This window comes from Ochotona princeps, chromosome X, assembly GCF_030435755.1.
Source record: "Ochotona princeps isolate mOchPri1 chromosome X, mOchPri1.hap1, whole genome shotgun sequence".
In the NCBI taxonomy this organism is placed as follows: domain Eukaryota; kingdom Metazoa; phylum Chordata; class Mammalia; order Lagomorpha; family Ochotonidae; genus Ochotona; species Ochotona princeps.
This window is the reverse complement of record NC_080865.1, coordinates 102,954,912-102,974,346: the sequence shown is the minus strand read 5'-3', so window position 1 is coordinate 102,974,346 and position 19,435 is coordinate 102,954,912. Positions and strand designations below refer to the sequence as shown.

Here is a 19,435-nt window from a genome sequence, read left to right as displayed (position 1 = left end):
CCATCAAATAGTGACTGAATAGCAGGTGCTGTTTATGCACGCATATGTATCTCACTAACATAGCAACCAGTAAAGAGTTTTTTTGAGTGCCTAGCCCAAAGATGAGGTATAACAGGGTTCAGAATCAGATGGAACTGTGTCTTGTTCCATATACACTGGTGATTTTGCTGGATATAAAACCCTTTATAGGCCAGTGTTTTGGCTTAGCAGCTGAAGGCACTTCCTATAATGCCAGCATCTCATTTGGGTGCTGGTTTGAGTCTTGCATGTTCCTCTGACACTCAAATGGAGCACAGGTATGAATTCCTGGCTCCTGATTTCAGCCCAGTCCAGCCCTGGTCATTCTGGCCATCTGCAGAGTGAACCAGCAGATGGAAGATTCTCTGTCTCTCCCTCTCTGTGAATTTGCCTTCCAAAAGAGAGAATGAAGGAAAGAAGGAAGGATAGAAGGAAGAAAGGAAGAAAAGGAAGGAAGGAAGGCAGGCAGGCCTTTAAAAACATAAATTCTTCAGATGACGATTTTCTTCATATGCAATAAGGTTTGAGTTTATAGCAATTTAATGATAAAGGTGATGTCTTTCATAAAGAAGCATGTTTCATGCATAAACTCATGCATCAACACTAATAATTCTCTAAGTGGAATAAATACAGAGACACTCTGTAGGGCATCTCAGTATTGGCTTGAGGTGTTTATACTCCCCATTAGCAGGGCCAATGCAAGTGGCACGCTGACATTCTGTTTCCCTGGGGGTGTATGGATTTGAAAATTCAATTTTCCTTTTCCCAACCAATTTGAGCCCTATTGCCCCTCATGCTGAGGTGGGGGGACACCTCCCAAAATGACTCGTGTCATTTGATGGCAGACAATATCTGAAAGAGACTTTCTTCCTACCATGCATCTTGAAAAAATGCTTAAAAGACAGTAGGCACTAAATGATGTAGCTTTCCACAGCATATTCGGGAACAAACAGTGCTGCTATATCTTAACCATTAGCATAATAGTCTGTCGAGCCTTTCTGTCCCTTTACAGCAATGCTATATTTTGGATGATGAGGCTAAATTCATGTTTATTTGTGTATAGATATTAGCTGTTTTTTTTATAAGTTTCTATATTTTCAGAATTAAAAAGCTAAAGTAAAGACTATGGTTCTTTTAGGTCTCTAGTATTCCACATTTTAATACACATGCAGAAATATTTCTTATGTACACATTTATGCTCATACATATGATTGAGGGCTAAGTGCAAAATATGAGTCCACATCCTTAACAGTAAACAAGTTTTGACAAGTTTACAAACTTTTATTATAGTCTTCCAAAGAGTCCCATGATATATGTCGTATGTGAAATATGGACTGAGTGATCCTATACACTTTGGAAACATCTACTTTTTTATCTGCCAGTTCAATTGTATTTTGAATGATTAATCTTAATAGATATCTAGTCTCAAACCTCAGGTACTCTTCTGTGCACTTACAATGCTTAATGCTTTTTTAACAGGAAGCTAAATATGGCATCTTAAAATAAGGTACATCCTATTTTCCAATTAGAACCATGCCCTTGTAGTTTGCAGCCTGCCTGATGGCTTTTCTAGCAGAAGGTACATATTTGGGGGGAGGGTTCGGGGGGCGGAATAAAACATGCCTGAGCCCTAATCCAAAGCATCATAAATGTTTCAAAGCCAGCATATAAATTTCAAAATCTTACATTTTCGATTTGGCAATGTGTTTTACTATGCAGCTTTTACTGGACATGTCCATGTTGCTGTAGATATATTCTAGAACCCTAGTTAAACTCAATGCTTGGAAACTTCCAATAAACTTAGGCACATGTGGTACATTTCCTGAAGCTTCATTATGAATGACTCAACGATGCAATTTCTAACACTTGACCACACAATGGGATCCAACTTGAATGCTCAAAGGACCCGAGAAAAAGGACGTTCTTGGAGCAAATGGAGAAAGAGCCAACATTGTCAGCAACATCCTTCAGTAGCAGTGACAAGAGCAATGCTACGATGGCTACTGTTTCTGACATTGCAATTCAAATGTGTACTTAGAGGTTCATAGCTTGCCAGAGGAGGCTGCTATTTCCTTGCCAGTGTATGTGTGTGTGTACACACATATTTATGTGGTTGTGTGGATCGTGTACATACATATGTGTGTGCATGTACGTTTACAGATGAAAAAGCTGTAGTCAGTCTTGTTTTATTTTAAAGCTGTCCTTGCGAAAATAACTTATCAGACCCCATTACACTGTATTTGATCTTAGGGCAAGCAGGACTCCCTCTCCAGTCTCAGATTTAAGTTCACCATAAGGAAAGCGTTAAGGTAAAGTAAACAGCATTGACCATGCAACTGAAATCCTCATGAATGGATAATTCATTAAGCATAGTGGGACAAGCCCAACATGTGAAAACACTGCCCTTCTATGCACCTCTGTCTGTTCAAGGCATTCTAGTCAACAGATATAATTACAAGTCAAAACATTTGGTGTGAAATGTAGAAAGCCTAATTACACTGAAAAGATTCACCATTCAGATTTCAGAACAATCATAGACTTGCCTCAAGAATGTTAAAAATCAGAAAATAGAAGCCCTAAGCAGTTTTTTTTTTATTAGTCTGTGATAACACAGCCAAATGGGAAATGATCTTGGAAACACAAAGGCCAATGTTGTCATTAAGCGATGAATTAAAATGTTCTCTCATTCTCTAATTGCTGAAGATGGTGAGTATGACAGTGTCTGCACTTTATTCAACTGTGTTTGGGAGGGGATTTCAATGAAAAGCAATGGCAGATAAACTTTATATTAACTGACTATCGAAGTTATTTTGCAGCCAGGTTTATCCTAATCCATGTGCTGCTTCTCTGGCTCAGACAGGCTGACCTCTCGTGCTGTGTGTGCTGTGTTGATGCCATTACCAGGAGAGGCCTTCCCAGCCTTTCTCTCAGTAACAAAGTAAATGGAAATGTGGAGAAACCTTATGGAAGTAACAACTTGTTCAGCATGATGACAGAGAATCGTGGCAACAAAATCTGAATGATTAAGGCAGGGAAAAGTAGCTCTTGTCACAGCTAATATATTCAATGCAGTCCATAAGCTTGAAAGACCTAGCTGATAGGAGGAGCATCATTCACCACACCTTTTTTATTAGTAAATGTTGAACACCAAAATGAACTTTTGAGTTAACTTGGCTTCTATGTTTTTAAAATTCAACACGAATCACAGCAATACATCCCATAGAGGTCAGAATGTTCAGGTTTTCAGCTGCTGTGTAATTAATTTCATTTGCGATTACCAAATAGTAACCTGGCCAATAAGCTGGTGTGACAATAACAAAATAAACACACCAGAAAAGCACACATATTTCAAAGAGCATATTTCAAAGAGTACTAGGGTAATTCTAAGTTAACTGAACCAAATATGGTGCACTGGAGCCACTTGCCATAATGCATCCAGACATGCATATATTAGAATGTCTTTGTGCTAGAAGAAATATTGACTTGCGGAGTTTCGCTTTAAAAAAAAAACCAATATGCCACATCAAGCTTTATCTGGAATGCCCTACCAGAACCTGGTCACTAATTGAACATTTCCAGACAGATTAAACATTTTCTGAATTTTCACTGGGCTACACAGAGGCATCTAATTTACATTAATAACAGGATGATATTCATATTAAAACATCCTAAAGGCAATTGCTAACAAAACCTATTTTGCGATTTTTTATTTCTAAATTCTGCTTATTCTAATGCCAGTCTGAGATGACTGGGGCAAGAGAGAGCCATAAAAAATTCAACCATTCTTCAAACTCCAAACAACTCAAATGACCCTGCTGCTGGAGACTAACACATTATGTCCTTGGAGCTGTGTAAATCAAACATCACAACAATGTTCTATGAGGCATTAAGTAGACGTTTACTTAACTGTATGAATATGAGCTCTGCATTTTAGCAACTATATGTTATAGAAGCCTTAAAATAGGTCAAATAGTGGCTTGCCTAAACCTTAGAGACAGTGATTTTAATAAACCTCTCAATAAAATTTCTTTGTTAAAAAACATTTGAGACTGATTAGCCTGCTTGTATTGAAAGAGAATCACAAGGTCTATATATCTTTAGATCTTTTATTGAACTGCAAGCAAAGCATCAATAACTGCTTCTCAGCTGTAAAGGAAAATTGATTCCAGGTTAAACTCCTCCTTCAATTCCAAGAAATAAGAAGAAAATTTCAGCAAAAAGGAAGAGCAAAGCTACAGTGCTATGATCCTGGAGTATGCAGGGAACATAACACCCTTTCCTCCTCACCAAGAAGCCTGTACTCTTAACATCAGGCCACTCCTTAGCCAAGTCACAGTGGGCTCATTGCAATACACTGCTTCTCCTGGACGACAGGCTTGAAAATGGCAATTCATTAGGTGTTACACGGGGAAGGTCATGCAGGATACAATATTAAATGACAACAGCGGCAGTTCAGAAGTGAAAATGCAAACAGGCAATGAGTATCACTCATCACCCACGCCCCAACTATGTCACTGAATCTAATTTTTTTCCAAAATAGCATATCACAACATGTTGGACTGTATAGACACTAACACAAGTTGTATCCAAGTATAATGCTTGTCAAATTTTGCAAAGTTTGGTGTCAAATTCAAGTGGTTACTTATATACCCTATCCAAGGGTAGCTCGTGACAAAGCAGACCCATACATACAGTGTTATCACTGAGCTTGATAGACCTTTCCTCGGGACAGGAAAGAGAAGGCAAGAATTGTCATCAAACGGTATGACTCAACAATCCAGCTATATCGATTCTTTGAGGCAAAACCTTTAGAGTCACATAATTTCCTGGAGGATTTGGAGTATCACTCACTACTCAGACTTTCTTCCTGAGAATTCTGGTTTTAAAACAGTTCTTGGAGGTTTAGAGAACTTGGAGCCATTTGCATCTGACATATGCCTTTGGGGGCTATGCAGGACAACCAATCCCAATCTTAGCAAATCCCTGCAGACACCTCGTCCAAAACCAGAGACAGCATTTTCTTGCAGATCTGAAGAAAGGCCTTCTAGTCCATGCTTAAAACAATCACAAGGAACAACAACAACTTATTCATGTAGTATTTATTGTTTTCAAAACACTTTCTCATCTTCATTCAGTCCTTCAACTACTTCTAGGAGTTAGACAAGATTGTTTTATCCTAGTTTACTGGTGAGAGATGTGAAACAAAGATGATAAGGGTAATTTGTCCAAAGTAACGCAGATAGTATGTGAGAGTCAGAATTGAAGCCATTCTCTTGACAAGTACAGTTAAACATTCTCATGATCAGATACACAAATTCCAGATGGAATTTTTCAGTTAGGTTTGTCACATTTAGATAATACAAAAGCTCTTTACCATCCCAATCTTTAGAAGATAAGGGTTTAACATCTCTAAGAATACAAGATTTGTTAGGCTGTTACTAGTAGTAGTGTGATGACTACGATTATCATAAGTAGTGAGCATTTTCTATGTGGTAAACATAGTAAGCATAATGTCAAGCAACTTTTTACTATATTCACTTACTCGATGAATTTGCATTTTGGCCCAATGAAGCAGGTGCTATCACTAGTGCTTTTTTATGAACACTTCATCTTTGGCCCAAGATGAACCAGTTTGAAAATAGCTTAGTTAGAATTCAAAAACTATGTCTGAGTGACTAAAGAGCTACATTATCTCTTTCCTACACTGCCCCACTTTTGTTTTTCTTTTCAAAATATCTTACAACATAACGTGAATTTCTACTTCTTAAACTGTCCCATAAAGAAAGGGAAATGCAACTGCAGATATCGAATGAACACCTAAATTTTTAACAAATACCTTCAGAGTACAATTACCACTGCTTCTTGAAACATCATGTATATGTTTTGCTGCACCTCTGACTTTAAAGGGTCAATAGAAGATGCAATCTTCTGTAAAACAAATGTTTCTGCGACCCTGACCCTCCTAGGATAACAACTTGGCATCTTGAATTTGTGTGTTGTCATTCTTTCATGTGGCCTTCTGCTTCGTTTTCCCATACGAGGGAATGATCCCTAACATCGAAGCACATCCTAGTTGCATTGTTAGTGTTCATGCACAGGATCTGTCAGCCTATCCGGCATGCTTACGCTTCTGTGGAAGGAGCCAATGGTGGGGCAGGAAAAGAGACGGTTTCTCTGACTGCAAAATATTTGATACCAAAATGACAAACTAAAGAATGGCACGCCTTAATCATTTTGATACTTGTATTTGAAAAGCATTCTCTTGAGATTCTCCATGCTCCAACTACAGCATAAGGTCGTAGATATTCTCCAAACATTTTTAACAATTTGATTTTTTCCACATGAATCAGGATTTGATGAATACCAATGAGATGACTTTGGGATGCCTCAAGAAGGCAAATGACTTTTTTACACTGGAATATATATGCATGATTGCAGTCACTGGCTTCTGAGAAAGTTTCTAATTACAGTGTTGGTGTCATCTGGCTCCTTGGGCACATCATTTAATGAACTGACACATTTGCTTATTTTACCCCAAACACTGCCACAGATAGAAAGGCTCTACAGTTCCATTTTTCAAGAAAGAGGCTCTGATCTCTCTCTGTGAAGTCAAAATGAGGCAGGACAACTAAATTGTACCTTGCACAGAACAAGCTGACTTAAAAAAATGGAAGTCTCAATAATCCTTGCCCTTTTGTTCCTAGAGGTATGATTGTTCCTGTTATGAGGTGATGGCATTATGTTATCCAAAAGAATTTAAATTAGATAGCTCTTCAATAAACTTAATACCATATTATCCAGAAATTTCAGTTTTAGGTATGTACCCAAAAGAATCAAAAACATATGTTCATGCAAAAATGTGAGTACAAATGTTCATAGCAGACTATTTGCAATAGTCAAAAGAAACAGCTGAAATGTTCATCTAATTTTGAAACAATAAACAAAATGATGTCTTACTATACAATGGAATGTTAATCAGACATAAAAAATGAAACATTGGCACATACACAACAGAGAAGAACCTAGACAACATTGTGGGAAATGAAAGTAGCCAGCCAGCCAGGATCATTTCACAGGATTTCATTTATATGAAGTAAGCAAATCCATAGAAAAAGAAGGCAAATTAGTGAGTGGCAGAGCATGGAGGTGGCAGTCAATGGAAAAGAACTTTTTAATGGGTTTGGGATTTTCATTTGGAATGATGAAAATTTTATGGAACTGGTGATGGATGCACTGTTACTGAACTGTTCCTTTTTAAATGATAAATTTTATATTATATGAATTTTATATTATATGAATTGACAAAATGAAAGTAAATGGTTTTAGCATATATATAAATGTAAGCCAGTCCCCAAAGGATAAATACATGTTCTCTGTGATAAAATACAAAAATATGTAAAGTACACACACATATATGTAAGCAAATATATATTAATATACATGAACTGTACAAGGGATGCTAGCATACCAGGAAGTAAAGGTACTATGCAGTATGAACCTCTACTTCCAAATAAATGCAGGATGTCTGATGAAATTTTCTTTCCTTTTTTAAATATTTGATTATTTTTATTGGAATGGCAGATTTACACAGAGAAGAGACAGGGATCTTTCATCTGCTGGTTCACTGCCCAAGTGGCTCTGATGGCCAGAGCTGAGCTGATCTGAAACCAGGAGCCAGGAACTTCTGAGATTATCCAATGTGAGTACAGGGTCCCAAGGCTTTGGCCCATCCTCGACAGCTTTCCCAGGCCACAGCAGGTAGCTGGGTGGGAAGTGGAGCAGCTGGGACACAAATTGGTGTGCATATGGGATCTTTTCACAAGCAAGGTGAGGATTTAGCCAATGAGTCATTGCTCCAGGCCCTCCCAATGAAGTTTTCAAATTTATGTCTAAAAACCACACTAGGTTTTCTCATGGGTCATAAATGCTAGTTGACTGTTTTTGATTCAGAAAGTCCAGTCTCATAGAAATACTAAAAACACACATCCTTGTCATCTTATGGGATGGGGAAATACTGAAAATACTTCAAATATGGAATGAAAGAAGGGCAGCAGCAAACGTTCGCCAAATGCCTGCTACCTAAAAGTTCGTGTGAATTGCAAGAAATAGTGTATGGCTTCTCAGCTGCATTTTGTAGTGCTGACTCTGGGAAAGGTGAATGGGGCAGTTACACTCATCTCTCAGTTGGTGAGTAGGGTCTTTCAGCCTCACACTAGAGTCTCCAAAGGGAAGTACGTCTCATGAGTAGACCAATAGAGGAAAAGATAATCCCCGTTGCTTCCTGATGACCAGTAGGTGTACGGACAGTAAAAAGAGGCAATTGTGTATGTAACATGTTAAAAGGACTCAGCCTCTACCGTAGCTCCAGTGAAACCATGAGCTGATTTAACCTATCCCAAGACACTATGATTATCTTTGCTACTTCCCCTTTCTCCAAAGCCCAGGCATGAACAAGAGAAAGGGGAGGTAAGGGAAGGGATTTGTATTTGTGAAAACTATTCCAGGGGCTAGTTGACTACCTGTGATGCAGCATCCCGTATGGGTGCAGGTTCATGTCTCGGCTGCTCCATTTCAAATCCAGATTCCTGCTAATAGCCTGGGCAAAGCAGTAGAAGGCAATCCAAGTGTTTGGGAACCTACCACCCATGTGGAAGGCAGGCTGAAGCTCCTGGCTTCTGACTTCAGCCTGGCAATTGGGACCATTTTGGGAGTGAACCAGTAGATAGAAGACTTCTCTATCTCTCTATGAAATAAATCAATCTGGAAAAACAAACAAAAACAACCACCACCACCACCACCAGCCCACCTTCCTTATTATGCATTATACTAATAGATAAGAGTTGTACATATTGTTACATTCCTTAAATTTGAGAAAAACTAATGCTAAATACATTTTATGAAGGGGGTACTTTTGAATTTCATTTAATATTATAGGCCCTCTTTGATAGATTATCAGGGATTATATGTATAAATATATATACATAAAATGTTCTGGAATTAATTTATTAGAAACACCTTAGAAGTACATATTTTTGTGCAGTAAATTTTGGGACTGATACTTTTTTTGAAAACCAGTTACCTTGTTTTTTTAAGTTCTTTCTATGTTTTCTTTGGAAATGCAAACATTACAAATCAATGCCATTTTTCAAATGCACTGCCATTTCAGATTGATTATAGATGGATTTCTTAAATGAAGTACTTTTATAATTGTAATGATTCTGAACAAAATATTCTCAAAGGCATTTGTCATTCCTACAAATCAAGATTTTAAAGACCAACATCCTTCCTGAGGGTTATTTTACTATACTGTGTGTGATACGTTTGTTAGCTTCTCCTTATCATACCGAAATTTGATACAAGCTATTTGTGAAGGAGATCTGTTTATTTGGGTTCACAGTTTTGCAGGTTTACAGTCCAAGATGGGAAGAGCCCACTGGTTCAGTCTGTTGGGCGGTGATGTTACTGGCCAAGGGCATCCCTGGAAAGAGGGAGCATGCGTATCTGTGAGTCCTCTTAGAAAGCCGTGAGAATGTAACCGCAGGGGTTCACCCTGAAAACCCTGTCCACTCTGAGCACCTGCCAAAGGCCTCTTCTCGAAACACCATAACTGGATGAAGTTTCCACCTGCAGCATCATAAACATAGGACTTTGAGGACCAAATCTTTACTATTTGGGCCTTTGGAGGATACTCAACATCCAAACCATCTGAATCATAATAGCTTATGGTCACAGAAAATCAGGGTGATAACTTTCAACATACTGAATTATCATATACTTGTTACATTTCTTGATATGTAATATGACAGTGTCTTTAGTCCTTTCTAGTCTGTTTTTAATCTGTGAATTTAAGTGCATTGTCTCTTTTCTTATTGATCATTTTTATACCTGTACACATGAGTTGTGATGAAACGTGTTAGGTAATGCTATTGCAAGGGTCCTTAGTGGCTTTGTTTAAAACAACAACAACAGGGCCCGGCTTGATGGCCTAGAGGCTAAAAGTCCTCACCTTGAATGCCCCGGGGATTCCATATGGGCGCCGGTTCTAATCCCGGCAGCTCCACTTCCCATCCAGCTCCCTGCTTGTGGCCTGGGAAAGCAGTCGAGGATGGCCCAATGCTTTGGGACCCTGCACCCGCATGGGAGATCTGGAAGAGGTTCCTGGTTCCCGGCATCGGATCGGCGCGCACCGGCCCGTTGCGGCTCACTTGGTGAGTGAGACATCGGATGGAAGATCTTCCTCTCTGTCTCTCCTCCTCTCTGTATATCCGGCTTTCCAATAATAATAAAATCTTTAAAAACAACAACAACAAAATTGTAATATTGGTGCTTTGGTGAAAGGTATTGATTGTAACAGTTGTGTTTTCCCAAAATGATTCATTCTGTTGTGTTGTGTTATGTATAAATTCCATGTAAAAAAAAGCCTAGGGTAGAGTGTCCCAGGAACAGTCCTCTCTTCTCCCATTTTGTTCTGCCACCCTTCTTTCAGCAAAATATTTCAGTTTCTTTTTCTCACTCTGTTTAGGCCCCAAATCACCCATTAATCTCTGTGTACCTGATACAGCTCAGTAGCAGTGCACTGAGTGGTCAAGCTCTTCACAGGCTCAAGCTCATCTTCATCACTGCTCAGCTTCAGGTCATCCTCAAGCATCCTGAAACAATTTCAGAATGAAATTCAAGTCAGAAAATGTCTTTCCTAAATCATTCTGAGATACATCTTTCAAGAAGGATAAAATAGTGGTGCAGTCTGGCTGCTGCAATACTGTCAGAAGTGCAGTAGGAACCAAGGTTCTTTCAGTGAATTAGATATTTATGCTCCTATATTTATGCCATACTACACACACATATCCCCCCAAATAAAGGGAGAAATGTCCTATTTCAGCATCTCCAGAGATGACAGAAGTCTATATATTTTGAATACTAAAAGTGCAATATATACAATGGTCAATCAACTGTGTGAGTGGGACATGATTTTGGCTCTTTACAGGACAAGATGCTCTGAATCTCCCAGGATGAGGATAACAGGGATGAGATAACAGCCCATAGCCTTAGAGGAAGTTGCTTAAACTTGCTGGGAACTCTCTGGGTAACAAAAGCAAAGGGTTCAGTGAACTTCCAATGCCTTTCAGTAACCTCTGCTACCAGGCAACTTGATGGCCACAAAAGAGCACTGTGAGAAATGGCTTGTCATTAACCTTTGATGTATGACCCATCTTTTCCTATAAAATTTGATTCAAAAGACATAATCCCATGATGTGAATAAGAAAACTTTCTCTCCCTAAGGCAATGTACCTGAAAAATACAAGCGATGTGGATTTTGGTGATGTACTAAGAATTTCAAAATTATTTATAGAGCATAGTTTTTTGTTTCTATAAGGATATTAATTCCAATGCCATCCATCACCAATTTTAAAGCACATTCTGTTATTTTCTTGATCGTACAGTCAGTATGAAACACAGCTTCCGGGCTAGAATTCCTTTTCCCAATTACAGAAATCCTGTATTTTTTCCTCCTTATCTTAAGTTGATCCCACTTCATCCACTAAAGCTTTCTAGAAAGAATCTCTACATCAGAAAGTATACTTTTTGCTCTGACTCCACCTAAGCTCTAGTTAGATTCCAATGCTGTGTTCCCCTGAATCTCTCCCCAATCAGTTGCTAATTCCATGAATGTAATGAGTGTAACGTATTTCATCACCATGCTATTCAGAGCATCTTCCCACATATGATGGCATCCACTGGTCTCATTTTGCAGACAAGAATGAAAATATTCAGAGAATATTCAGAGAGACGAAATAATTTGCTAGTTAGTGCTATAAATTCTTCATTTCTGTATTCCCACTTGTATGCTTATTCTAGAAAGGAAAAATGAAGATCCTCACTTGATAAATAGGAAAAAGACAACACAGCATGCTCAGTTTAATGTACAGCCACTTAAGACTAGGATGTGCACACTGAAGATACTGAAATTGGAAGACAGATACAAAGGGTGATACGTAGGAAGGACAACTGTTAGACTTCATTTTGGAAGATTAAATTTGCAGGATTTATGATTGTACTTCAAGAGACTAATGGATACTTTAAAGATCTTAGAGAAAGAAGAAAATGTACCTTGGAATTTGTTTTGCAGTTGTAGCCTTATGATTTTGAACGAATAATTTCTTTAAAAAACATTGTAGGAAGTATGCATTATTCTCACAAGCACTACATATAACTCCAGTATTTAAGAACTATCTTCATTTGGCATTACAAAAAGTTTCATTTTTAGGGAATATGTATGCACTATTTTCAACTTAAGTGTCTACCCAATGAGCTGGTAAATCATGAGTACATTTTCGAAGGTTCATTTTCTGTATCATAAAAAGTTGGCCAGCATCATGGAATTTGGTACTCCTACATGATCCTACAAAGAAGGTGCTGTGTTAGGCCTATTTCTGTAGATAGGAACTCTGAAGCTTAGAGAGGTTATGGGACATGCTCAAGACCAAGCAGCTGGAACTCATGGAGACAAACAGGAAATCAGACCATCTCTCCAGCTAGAATCTGAGAGACTACATACTGTTTTCTTACAGGGTATATAATGTATAAGTGATGGTATATAAAATAAAATCAACAGAAATAATAAGAAATCTTAGAAACTAAATTAAAAAGGAATCAAGATATTTGGATTCAGCAGTGGGACAACCGTGAGTTACTTTGGGCAAGTCATTTACAACTCTAAGGCTCGTGTCTGTTCCTCATGTGTTCAACATGACCATGGTGTGAGCATCACAGGAACTATTATACTTTATCATTGGATGGCAGCAAAAGGTTAATGTCAGATATCATTTGTTTAAAAATTTATGTCTCCCCTGGAAACAGAGAACACTGGATTAAATATTATTAACAGGTAGTCGGGGCTGGCATGATGGCTAAATTTACTAATCCTCCCCTACAAAGTGCCAGGATGCTATATGGGTGCCGGTTTGTGTCCTTGCTAATCCACTTCTCATCCAGTTTCCTACTTGTGGCCTAGAAAAGCAGTAGAAGATGGCCTGAAGCCTTGGGACTCTGCAATCTCATGGGAGACCTGGAAGGAGCTCCTGGTTCCTGGCTTTGGATCGGCTCAGCTTTGGCTGTTGTAGCCACTTGGGGAATGAACCAGAGGATGAAAGATCTTTCTTTCTGTCTCTAGTTCTCTCTGTAAATCTGCCTTTCAGTAAAAATAAATATTTTTTTAAAAGGTAATCACGAATGGACATCTTCAGTCTTGTCATTTTAATTTGCTCAGAAGTCCAAAGGTAAGACAAAGTAGGTCAAGAAACATCCACGGCAAGCCCAAAGCTGAATCTAGGAAAGGACTGATGACCATCAGTGGACTATTCAAGTAGAACGTGTATACACAGAGCCACAGCATTGAACCTTGAACCTAGCATTTAATTAATTCTCCAGTCAACTCTACATGACATTATCATAATAAAATGTCCTCCAAAGTGCAGCTGTGGAAATAGGCAAGATATATAGTGATTGGTATGGATTTGATTGTTTATAAAGGACAATCTGATGCAAGTACAGGACTTTTCCAGAAAGGGAAAAGCTAACTGGCTATCTCTGGAAGTGTTGGGTATTCATTTCATTCCAGTGCTTCTCTGACCTATTAAACCTTATCATGGAATACACATGAAGTTGTTTGTATTTTCATCTCTAATACTGAACATTACTCTAGGCAAAGCATAGTATCTTGAAAGTTTTTTTCATTATTTTTTCTATTTTTAAAGATTTATTTACATTTTTATTGGAAAGGCAGATATACAAAGAGGAGGAGAGACAGAAAGGAAGATCTTTCGCCCGATGGTTCACTCCTCAAGTGACCGCAATGGCCGGTACTGTGCCGATCCAAAGCCAGGAGCCAGGAGCCTTTTCCGTGTCTCCCATGTGGGTGCAGGGTCCCAAAGCTTTGGGCTGTCCTCTCCTGCTTTCCCAGGCCACAAGCAGGGAGCTGGATGGGAAGTGGAGCTGCGGGATTAGAACTGGCGCCCGTATGGGATCCTGGCTCGTTCAAGGCGAGGACTTTAACCACTACGCTATGGTGCAGGGCCCCATGAAAGGTTTTGATTTTAATTATATCAGCATCACCCAGAGCCACTGCAGTTAAGATCATGTCAGCAAAAAATAGTCATCTTTTTTCTTTAGGTTATAATTCTGTGAACAAACTCATTACTTGTTGAATAGTCCAAACTGTTAAAAAAATATTGTGATATAATTATATGCCTGTGTATATAATCTTGAAAGAAACAATATGAATTTTCTTCAATTAGATGAAAACAAAACCAAGCAGACCTGCTCAATGATTTCAGATGCTTACTTAGGGTTGATGAATTCATAATATCTGTGAAAAATAATGTTAAAAATTATCCTCACTTACAATTTCTATGGTATAAAGAAGTAAATAGTCCATACTCTGTGTCCAAAAAAAATTAAGACCTTGTCATGAAGAAGAAATGATTCTATAAAATATCAAATATTGGTCTTTGGAGAGGAGATGGAATGACCTAAAAGAGGCCTGAAAAGGTGATGAAAAGTGTGGAAGTCATGTGCAAGAATATTCTCCATTGCTGATTTCCTGGCCCAAATCTGAATCCAGTAACAAGAGTTCTTTCCATTGGGACATTCTATGACACCATAATATGATGAGTGCCATTTGTGAGTTGCATTTTTAAATTATAAAGCTACTCATCATCAAATTTGCTAATTTTCATAATAGAATGCTTAGAAGATTTTTGAAGAGGAATACTAGAGAACTTGAAGCAGTGTAATAGTACTTTCTATAGAAATGATGCTCTTGGGTGATGCAGCGAGAGCTTGAACAGGACTGATTTCAAATTTCTAAGGAGTCTGTTTTCTTCACCCAGTTAATAAAGCTCTTTGAAACTCAATTTCTTCACATGTTAATGTGGACAATTAGATCTACCCTGAATATTTATATATTTATTTATTTATTTATTTATTTAAAGATTTATTCATTTTTGTTTGCCAGTCAGATATACAGAGAGGAGAAGATACAGAGAGGAAGATCTTCCATCAGCCTGTTCACTCACCAAGTGGTCCCAAAGGGAAGAGCTCAGCCAATCTGAAGCCAGGAGGCTCTTCCAGGTCTTCCACGCGGGTGCAGAGTCCCAAGACACTGGGCCGTCCTTGACTGCTTTCCCAGGCCACAGGCAGGGAGCTGGACGGGAAGTGGAGCTGCCAGGATTAGAACCAGTGCCCGTATGGGATCCCGGTGAGTGCAAGGTGAGGACTTTAGTTGCTAGGCTACTGTGTTGGGCCCATCTTGAATATATTTTTAAGGATTATAAAAATGCTTATATAAGTTTCCTTGTAGTCAATACAGGCTATTGATTAGTATTGATATTGTTATGATTATCTCAGAAATGATGTTTTAGAGGTTGAAGCAATAAACAAACAAACAAACCTCTAGTGATGACCTAGATAGCTGTGTGTGTACCACCCAGCAAGCATAATAGAATCCCTGGGAAGAAACAGCAGAGTTTCAAAGCTATAAGGAGGCTATAAAATTTCAGGGATTAGATTTACTTTTCTTAAAGTATCTTAAACTTCTTAGCACTATCTTTACAGAGTGCTAAGATCTCCCAGAGATTTGAAAGCAAACTGCAAACTAAATACCTTGACAGTTTTGAGAATGAAAAGTCAACAACACAAAGAGTCAGCCTGTTATCCTGATCCTTACACCTTTGAACTGCCTGCAGATTAAGGTCTAAGAGCCAAGGATGCCCTACGCTGCAAAGAAACACCATTCACCTTGAACAGCCTGGCTCTTGGGAGCCAGTTCCCACATACATGTAACTTTGAACCTTTGTATTTGAGACTTATGTTAATAGACTTGATCTCCAATTCCTGCTGACATAGCCATCAGGATCCTGAGTTGTTCTCTGGACTTGCAAGCCTATACAGTGCCCTTCTGTGGACTATAATATGGTACTTTTCTGGACAGACAGCATCACTTGATATTGGCTAGATTACAGATTGCAGGGATCTATGGCCCTAACTGCAACATTGGTGATGGATACTCAGTTATGCCCTGACTCGTACGATAAGAAGCATCTATAAGTGCTGCTGTGCCATCAGTCGTCTAATAGAGATATCTATAGTATCCCCAGCATCTGTCCATTCAGCTTTGTGTAAAGGGTAGTTGAGAATACCGTAATATTCTTCACATTTGATATGGAATTCTCTTTCATGATAAAATGGATGCAATTGGAGACCACTATGCTTTAGTAAAATGAGCCAGTTCTAAAACAACAAATATCACATGCCATCTCTGACTCATGGTCATTAGGATGTAGTTACATATATAATGCAAATGAGTGAAATCAATTGTTTGAGATTTGACTATTATTTGTTAGCCCTTGTCTGTATCCCTGAGGATCAATGGTTTTTCTACTTACTATTTGTGGAATTTTTTATTTACTGGAGGGTTAAGTTTGCAAGTACAAAGTAAATTGAAATATGTCTTTGGAAAAATGAAAAATAAGAAAGGAAGGTGGAGAGAAACAGAGGACAGAAGAGAGGGGAGAAGTATTATGGTCTGAAAACTCATTATTGATAACTAAAGGTTTCGGCTATGGTTGCTTTTCTGAATCAATGATCAGACTGAGTAGTTGCAAAAGAGATCAAAGGCTCAAATATCTGCTATTTTGGGCCTTTAAAGAAAAGAGCATTTGCCAACCTCTTCTTTAAGCTAGTGGCTTCCCAGCTTTTAAACATAACTTTCCCTATGCGTAATAAAATTTTATGAAGAACCCTTAGTAAAAAAATAAATGAAAATGGTAACTGCTTTGAAGATTCACAGGGAATGAAGGGACATAATGTGAGAAAAATTAATCCAGTAAACTCTCTTCATTTTATGAAGATAATCGTGGCTCTGGAGATATTGTGTAGGATTTAGTAGTGAATTTGATCTTAAATCAATCAACCTGTCTGAATCTCAGTTTACTCTGCTGTTTAATGGGAATAGAAATCTGAGATTCAGTAAATGCTGAAAAGTCAATTTGGCCAGTCTAAGTCCATTAAAAGCAACATTATGAGGAAAATATAACTATTTTCTGCCCAGGTATAAATGTCACAAGATGAATTTATATCTATATAGAATATCTAAGCCAAAACTAGTAGTATGAACCCTGATATATATGATTACTGACTTGCACTAAACTACCAGCTCTTCAACCTCAGATGTCTTTAGAATTGAGTACTTAAATCCTATGCAATTCCAATATCCCACTCCATATTTTGAATTTTATCGGGGTTCCCCGGGGTCTCCCGTACCCGCAGAAGAAATCACCCGACACTCCAGGCTCTGTTTCAAGGGCCACTTTACTTCCAACCAGTCTTTCTTCATCTTCGTCGTCGTCCTCTGTAGCTCTCTCTCTCTCTGTAGCTCTCTCTTAAAACGGGCTGCTTATATATCCTTTTTTCCCATGGGTCCACTGGGTGCTACCTGATTGGCCAGGCCCTGGAGAGGAGGCAAATTTGCCTCACCTGCTGGCAAGACCAGCTCTCGTCTCTCCACTTTGCAGAGCAGCTGCCGGTCCTGGGTCATTGGCTGCAGCTGCCACCGCGGGGCTTTCTTCAGCAACCCGCTCCCCACAAATTTGAGCTTCATTACCTTGGTATATTTCTCTCTGTGATGTCATTTTCTTCCATAATGCAAAAGACAAATTTCATAGAAGAATTCAGATGGATTCCAAGAATATGTTACACAAAGCAAAACATTATGGTGTCATTTTCAGGTGTGTGTGTGTGTGTGTGTGTGTGTGTGTGTGTGTGAAAATATCCAAGAGTAAGTTTCCTCAGAAAAGACTATAATCCAATGGACGAATGTGGAATTGAAAAATTCTGGTGGAGCAAACATAATATTCTGTCTTAAAACCATTCCAAGCACAGATCATGGTGACTGACAATCTACTCTTCAGTACGACTATACAAAACATCATGACAAAATGTCCTGAGTCACACTAGGCAATATGAAAAGGCATCAAAGTGCAATTATTAAGGATTTACTAAAGAGCACTTATTGGGCCTGATATTTGCCTGTTGGGTTGTTAGAAATGCAAGCTATGCATTGACTAGAAGAAGAGGGTTTCAAAGAAAACAGTTCAATAATGATTTTAGTAGTTCATGTAACAAAGGGTGGTGTCCTGTGTCAGCCTTTGGGCATAGAAAATAGCAGATTCTAGATGCACTTAAGACATAGAAACAACTGAATTTGGAAACTGAAGATCTTGACATGCAAAATCATTGTACCCACTCCAAGCACACTGGATTTTTATCAGGAATTCTGACAAACACCCAAGCATGGCTTCACATTAGGCTGCCTCTTTATTCTCATAGGGCTTAAATATCTGCACCACCAGGCAAAGTAGTGTTTCCAAGACTCAAAATTCCTCTTTGGACCCAGACCCAGTTAACTTCATTCTTGATGAGGAAAGAAGGGTTTCTCTTCAAAAACCTTCACTTCAGGCTTGTCCCTCTCAATCTTCCTTCAGCATCTTAGAACAATAGCTGATTAGAAAGAAGCCCTTATAGAGTGTCCAGAGTACCTTACGGTCGCACAGGGCATGCCATTCCTCATCTCTCTACATCATCTCCTAATTGTTAAACGATTAAGTACAGAGCTTCATTATTCAGCTGGTCCATTATTCTTCCCCTAAGGAAACCCTTCAAAACAACTGAAAGAGTAAGTTGTTATTAACTCCTGCCTGCTGCAGCCACTCAAGAGGCACAAACACCAATTATTAGTTACACTCATGTGGGAGACAACTGCAAATTCATGACCACTAATAAATAACAAGGCCTTTTTAATTTTGCAGTGATTCAAACTATTTCTCAGACCCATTTCCAGGGAAAAATTGTTAAGAAGGGTTATTTCTCTAAATTGACACACAAGATAAGATTGCTTTTATTCTAATGCACAAACATTTACTCTTCATTTCAGGTGATTGATGTAAAATATTCAAACCTGACAATTTTGGCCAAACTAAAATGTTGACAGCAATGTTGCTCAGCTGTTTGTAATTTGTATACTCAGCTCTTACTGTTGCATCCAAATGACGCTCCACACTTCATGGTAGAAGGAGTTAGATTGCCTCATGTCCCATAGGGACACTATCTCCACTGTATAAAATCTAGAGTTGGAACATGTGGATCAGGACTCCTGTTAGTATTCCAATATCTAAGCATGGGAACAACCTGCTGTCTACACACACACAAGCTGGGAAAAGTCAAGATAAAACCTGGCTGTTTTGATTGGTAACACTGTGTAAATCTACTTATAGATTTAGATAGTTTAATACTTACAAAAAGAAATAAAGAATTATCAAAGGTAGCAGATTCCTCCCAATCCTTACCCCACACACTAAAAAGG

The 19,435-nt window shown here is 38.5% G+C and overlaps 1 protein-coding gene across 1 annotated transcript in view; it reads right to left on the bottom strand.

The window, feature by feature from the left end:
* Nucleotides 1-19,435, bottom strand: part of AFF2 (ALF transcription elongation factor 2) — a 484,531-nt gene that overhangs the window by 103,059 nt on the left and 362,037 nt on the right. The window contains exon 8 of the mRNA XM_058659060.1: nucleotides 10,571-10,667. Within this exon, the coding sequence (XP_058515043.1) occupies nucleotides 10,571-10,667 (97 nt within the window). The remainder of the gene's footprint in view (nucleotides 1-10,570; nucleotides 10,668-19,435) is intronic.